Source organism: Gracilinanus agilis, chromosome 1 (genome assembly GCF_016433145.1).
Source record: "Gracilinanus agilis isolate LMUSP501 chromosome 1, AgileGrace, whole genome shotgun sequence".
Lineage (NCBI taxonomy): Eukaryota > Metazoa > Chordata > Mammalia > Didelphimorphia > Didelphidae > Gracilinanus > Gracilinanus agilis.
This window is the reverse complement of record NC_058130.1, coordinates 757642982-757649679: the sequence shown is the minus strand read 5'-3', so window position 1 is coordinate 757649679 and position 6698 is coordinate 757642982. Positions and strand designations below refer to the sequence as shown.

General features: G+C 42.9%; 1 protein-coding gene across 1 annotated transcript; it reads left to right on the top strand.

Moving 5' to 3' along the window:
- The first annotated feature begins 345 nt into the window (after positions 1-345).
- On the top strand, positions 346-5557 carry RPL6 (ribosomal protein L6). The gene is made up of 6 exons (XM_044658794.1): positions 346-418; positions 2496-2822; positions 3519-3662; positions 3842-3890; positions 4869-5053; positions 5363-5557. The coding sequence occupies exons 2-6, from the start codon at positions 2496-2498 to the stop codon at positions 5513-5515; spliced, it is 858 nt and encodes a 285-aa protein (XP_044514729.1). The 5' UTR covers positions 346-418; the 3' UTR covers positions 5516-5557.
- Positions 5558-6698: the final 1141 nt, after the last annotated feature.

Genomic DNA, 6698 nt, shown 5'->3' with positions numbered 1-6698 from the left:
CAAGTTAACCTCAGATACTTCATGTGACCTTGTACAAGTCACTTAACTCACCATGCCTCAGTTTCCTCATCTGTAAAATGAGATTATTGGAATAGAAGTCCTGTAAGGTCTTTTCCCAGATGTAAGTCTAGGATCCTATGGATATAATTTCAATTGTTCTCCTGGTTATCTTTACTTTGTTCTGCACCTGGTCACCCAGGTTTCCTTGACAATTTTCCCAGGGAACTACATTTCCCATGATGCACAGGTACCGGAAAGGAAGTGCTTTCACCGCCTCCCGCCCCTGCTTATAGACCGGAAGTCCGGACGTGAATCCTCTTTCCCGTCTCTCAAGGTAGGAATGGCTGGCTGGGGTTGTGAGCTGTTCTCTTTCACTTTTCGAATCCGCTGCCATCCGGGCTCTTAGGGCCGCGAGCCGGTACCCTCATTCCCCGCGCGTACTCGGGGGCTACCTCGGGACTTCCTGGGAGCCGACTTTTCCCCAGTACTGGGAGTCCCCGGCCGACTTAGCGGCGTTGGAGGTGCAGGCCGCGAAGGAGGCCACACAGCCGGCTCTGCCGCAGACACGTTGGCGCGGGGCTGGAGAGGGCCTCGCGGGTTTTTGTATCGCGTGTTGCCTAGAGCTGGCTGCGGGGTCGGGGTCAGGGTTGCTCTCGCTCTCGGGGCCGCCGCAGGCCCGGGACGGGGACGGGGATGGGGTTTTAGTACGGCGCCGGGGGCTGGTCTGCGCGCGGTAGGGGTTAGAATGAGGATGATTGGGGAACGCTTCTACTTTGGGATCCCGCGAGTTCCACCCCATTTCCCTTCCCCCAAAGTCTCCCAGTCTCATGTGTGACTGTACACTCAGTCCTTGGGTTCCTCCTCTGTAAAATGGGAATAATAATAAAAGCAGCAACAATCTCCCTGGATTGTTGCGAAGATTAAATGACATTTTGGGGAAACTTTGCACACCAGGGCTAGTGCTTAAGCAGTTTGTTGCTTGATATTTAAATGTTATATGTAGCTGTAGGGGAGGTAGCTCAGATAACCAGGCTTGGAGACGGGAGATCCTGGGTTCAAATTTGGTCTAACACAATTGTGGGACCCTGGGCAAGTCATTGGACATCCCCTCCCCCCCATTCCCTTGCCCTTATATTCTGTCTTGGAACCAATACTCAGTATTGTTTCTAAGGTGGGGAAAAATTTTTAAATTAAAATTTTAAAGAGCTTTTAAAAAAAAAAGCTGGGGGGCTCACTGGATTTAGAGATGGGAGGTCCCACGTTCAAATGTGGCCTCGGATACTTACTAGCTGTGTGATCCTTGGCAAGCCACTTAACTCCATTTGTGTACCCCCTGCTAATCTTTTGCCTTAGAGTTGATACAAGGAAGATAAGAATTTTTTTTTTTTTATATGTAATAACAGCTTCTGCCTAAAAGCATCTTGAAGCCTGCTGAATGGAAGGGGTGGGACAATAGGGACCCAGGTGAATAAATGAAATGATTTAGGGAAAGGGCAAAAGCACTAGTAACTAGGAAATCAGAAGGGGCCTTCTGGGAGAAATTAAGATGAGCCTTGGAGGAAGCCCCAGATCCCTGGGAGGCTGCAGTATGATAAGTGTGAATGAGTAATGTGAAACAATTGATTAAAAATAGGTCAGAAGGGGGAAAGTTAGTTTTTTTCCTTAATGGCAGGGCCTTTTGTTTTGAATTTTAATTTTTTACATTTCTTCCCACTACCTGCCATTGATTAAAAAAAACACACACACAGTTGGTACTTAGTAAAGGATTGAATTGAAATAATTTTGTGAGTAATCTGAAGCTTGCTTTTGAAGCTGAGGCGACTTTAGTTTTGACAGCAACTATCCCCACGTATGTATCAATGATCAAACCTGATTTTCAAAGTCTCCCCTCCTGGGTATTAGATTATTAGTGATAATAGCTAGCATTTATATAGGACCTAAAGCTTTACAAAGCGTTTTGTTGTGTTGTATGCACCAAGTGTCTACTGTGCAAGAAAATTGAGTTAAAAGGTGAAAAAAACTTTGAAATGATTGAGGAATGGACAGCAGTCTTGAGGTGGTATTGGGTGGGAGGCTTCCTGAAAGAGGCAGCCTTTTCTGGACTGAACCTTAAGGAGAAAGTTTAATAAGCTGAAGGAATGGTCAGCCTGTGTTTTAGTTAGATGGGAAAAGAAGGTGGTTGTATGAGAAACAAGGTTGGAAGATTTTAGTGGAGCCAAATTCTGGAAACCTTTTGGTGTGCCTGGGGATTTGTGTTTTTCCTTCTATAAGCATTTGGGAGCCATAGAATGGTTTTACAAAGCACATCAGAATATATTGGGAAATTATGGAAAGGATTTGCTGGTGGAGGGGAAAACTGCTGCAGCCTAAGAACCCAGTTTGGTGGCTATGAGGCTATTGAAGACCTAAGCTACCTAAAGTGATCTTATTCTTAGTTGATTGATTGCACTAAGATGGTATTACAATTTCTCTAACCACTGTTTCTTTGTTGTCAGATGGCGGATAAAAATACCCAGAAGGACCAAAAGGAAAAAAAGGTCAAAAAGGAAAAGAAGGAAAGGAATAACAAAAAGGAAGATGTGGCTGAAAAGGTGGTGAAAAAGCCTCGAAAGCATTGCAGCCGGAACCCAGTTCTGGCTCGAGGGATTGGCAGGTACTCAAGGTCTGCCATGTATTCCCGGCGAGCTATGTACAAGAGGAAATATGCTGCACCAAAAACCAGAATTGAAAGGAAGAAGAAAGAGAAGGTGCCTGCTACTATCTCAAAACCAGTTGGTGGTGATAAAAATGGAGGAACCCGTGTGGTAAAGATTCGGAAAATGGTAAGATTTGGAGGCTGTAAACAACCATTTTTTGTCTTCTGTTAAAAGGGAACAGGGTGGCTTAAATGAGAAAAGGTTAGTTCCCTGTTTGAATTGCAAGAAAGGGAAGCACCTTATAGCTTGTCATCCATATAAATCAAAGTTTAGGGATACCCCAACACTCAAAATAATGTGATCCCCTTGCTTTTTTCCTTGAGTCATTTTTCAGTCAGGTCTGACTTTTGGTGACCCTCATTTGCTGTTTCCTTGGCAGATATATTGGAGTAGTTCACTATTTCTTTTCTATCTTCATTTTACAAATGAGGAAACATGAGACCAATATGGTTTAGTGACTTGTCCAGGGTCACACAATAGTGTCTGGGGCCAGATTTAAAATCAGGAAGATGAGTCTTACTGACTCCAGACTCAGCCTTCTATTCTCTACCCCATTTTATGTGTCATTCAGATAATTTGAGTGTTTACTGTGATAATTAATGCTTTATAAAGAGAAATCAGCGTATGCTTCTTAAGTAACTTGAAATAAGTGAGGACACAAGATAGATAAGTTAAATTTTTGGGAAATGTCATAAAGCAGCATGTGGATTTTTATAATTATTGTACTTTGGGTGGCAGCAGAGTTCACTAGTTAGCTTTAGAGAACTCTGAAGGGGTTTTTTCTGCTTTTGTAACTTTCTGGTTTGTGTGTGGTTCTCCTAGCCTAGGTATTATCCTACTGAGGATGTGCCTAGAAAGCTGCTAAGTCACGGGAAAAAGCCCTTCAGCCAGCATGTTAGGAGACTCCGGTCTAGCATTACCCCAGGAACAGTTCTGATCATGCTCACTGGCCGCCACAGGGGCAAGGTAAGGTTCCTAATTCTGTGTGGGCACCTCAGTAGACAAAAAGCCAGAGGGGGGAAAAAAAAGCCAGGCTTCATTGGTTCCTTTCCTTGGGCTTGGGCTCCCGCTGTTTTAATCCTTATTTTTAAAACATGAAGTAAGTAAGTTATTTCTACTTACTTACATTTCTACTTCCTTCACAGCGAGTGGTTTTCCTGAAGCAGTTGGCAAGTGGCTTGCTACTGGTCACAGGTAAGGAAACTTGACCTCCTTGGGCTGCCATATTTTTGTATAATTTTCTAACATAAGCACATATTCAGACTCATCCCTCCAGGTTTATGCAGTTACCAGTCTGTAGATACCTAGTAGAAAGGCATAATGCTTGGTCTCTTGATTAATTGCAGCTATGTCAAACTTTTAAACAACATCTATTCTAGGTGTTAAAAGAACAGGATGCCCTCAGCTTTCTCCCTCAGAACTTTAGTCTCTAGTTAGATAAGATTTACCTCAAGGTCACTTGGCTCAACCACCTTAAATTTCATATGGGGTGACAGTTTTCCAAGTCTCAGGTTCCAATGCTTTTATTCTAGTAGAGTAGCTAGCCTTGCATTTGTTAAAGGCCATGCTGGTACTGGGCTTGGATTACTGAAATAGCCTGTTGGGTTTCACCTACTTTCCTGTCTTCTCTCTGATCCATCTTCCACACAGCTGCAGATTGTTATTTCTATAGCATAAAGCTGTCTCCAGCATAAAGCTCCAGTGGCTCCCTAGTGGCCTCTAGGATAAAACATGAAATTCTCTGTTAGACATTTAAAGCCTTTCACTTTTCTTTCAAAATTGATTTAATGTGGCTCTGCTTCATCTCCTAATATTCCTGGAGTGGAGGGCAGCAAGATGGCCTAGAGATGAGAGGTCCTGGGTTCAAATATAACAGTTCTTAGCTGTGTCACTTAACCCCCATTTCCTAGCCCTTACCACTCTTCTACCTCAGAACCAGTACACAGTATTGAGTATGGAAGAGGAGTGCTTTTGTTGAAGTCCCCATTGCTTTGATTTGAGCCCAAAAGGCTCTGAGTATAATCCTGGAAATACTTTCTCTCCTCTAAAGGGTCAACCTGACCAAGTACCAACAAAATTGACAACTTAACCCTATGACATTTTCTGGACAAAACAAATGACATTTTTGTATTTGAGTTCATTCAAAAACCATAAACTTTGCTTTTTAATTAGGGCCTTTGACCATCAACCGTGTTCCTCTGCGAAGGACCCATCAGAAATTTGTCATTGCCACCTCTACCAAGGTTAACCTTTCTGGTGTAAAAATTCCAAATCATCTTACTGATGCTTACTTCAAGAAGAAGAGGCTGCGTAAACCTAAACACCAAGAAGGAGAGATTTTTGACACAGAAAAAGAGGTAAGATTTCTATTTGTGTTTCAAGATACTTCTGAACCCTTAAAATGGTCTTAAAGTTGAAAGGGGGAAGAGACTGCTTGGTTAAGGGGCTTCACTACTTCATGGAATGCCATTTTAACCTACAATTCAATCCTAATCTCTGAGGAATTGTGCCCTGTGGAACCATAATTTTGTTGTGTTTAATATTGAATTTTCAGGACTTTTCATAGTCTAGACTTTATAAAGAGATGAATTGTTTGTTCTGATTTGATGGCAGCTATTGACCATGTTTTAGCCTATGGGTGAATTTGTACACTCTCTTCTTTTTAGAAATATGAGATCACAGAGCAGCGTAAGGCTGATCAGAAAGCCGTGGACTCTCAGATCCTGCCCAAGATCAAGAAAATTCCTCAGCTCCGGGGCTACCTGCGTTCTGTATTCTCTCTCTCCAATGGAGTTTTCCCTCACAAACTGGTGTTTTAAATGCCTTGCAAAGAACTCTTATTAAAATATTTGGAATAGCTATTTCTTGTCCCTTTGTGTGTGTGTGTGTGTGTGTGTTAAAAGTCATTCTCTGAGCCCTAGCTCCCAAATGCTGAGGTCGTGCCAACATGAAGCATTGGATCTCTTGGAGTTGTTCTGATGTAGTGAGGAACCCAGGAACCTGCACTATTGGTAAAGTCTTGTCATTTCTTCCCAGTACTACTACTTTTATATTCCAAAGAGCATATATATAAGAATCATTCTTTCTGAATACAACTCTAATGGTTAAGTTTGCTAATGGTCAAGCTTAAGCTTGTAGCTGTCGCTCCGCTCCCTGTTCTGCCTTCCAGGGCCAAGTAGAACATCTGATTTCTAGTTCAAATCCTCAAAGGCACCAATTAGTCCCCTGCCCCCTCCCTGAGTCTTCTCCGCCTGATTCAGATAGCCCTCCCAGGACAAGAACCTAAACTGAATTCTCTGTTGCTCATTTGAATATTCTATGATTTAGTTATAAAATATCCTCCCTAAAATGTGCCCCAAATCTTGAGGTTGCGGTCAGTGTTGTCTCCTCCCTAGGTGCTATGTATGCTATTAGTGCAAGCCAGGAAGTATTTTTTTTTTTAAAGCCTTACCTTCCTGCTCAGAATCAATGTGTATTGGTTTCAGTGCGGAAGAGCAATATTATCTAGGCAATGGTGGTTAAGTGATTTTTGCCAAGGTCACAGCTAGGAAATACCTGATGCTGCCTAGCTGCTCATCAGGAAGCCTTAGTACTTGGTTCCTGGGAAAGCATTCTAACTAGTTGGTCTCCTATCTCACCTAGTCAGAGGAGAAATTTAAAGAGGGAAGGGGGCAACTGGGTAGCTCAGTGGATTGAGAGCCAGGTTTAGAGATGGGAGGTTCAAATCTGGCCTCAGACACTCCCTATCTGTGTGACCCTGGGTAAGTCACTTGATCCCCCATTGCCTACCCTTACCACTCTTCTGCCTTGGAGCCAATACTCTGGTATTGACTTCAAGATGGAAGGTGAGGGTTTAAAAAAAATTTAAAGCAGGGGGTGGACCTTCATGCCTAATTCTTCATTAGGAATGAAGCTGAAGGTGTCTGGGAATTAAGCCCTGTTCTTTCCTGACCCCAAGTCTAAGATTTCAATATAGATCCTCAATTATAAACTAGTTGGCAA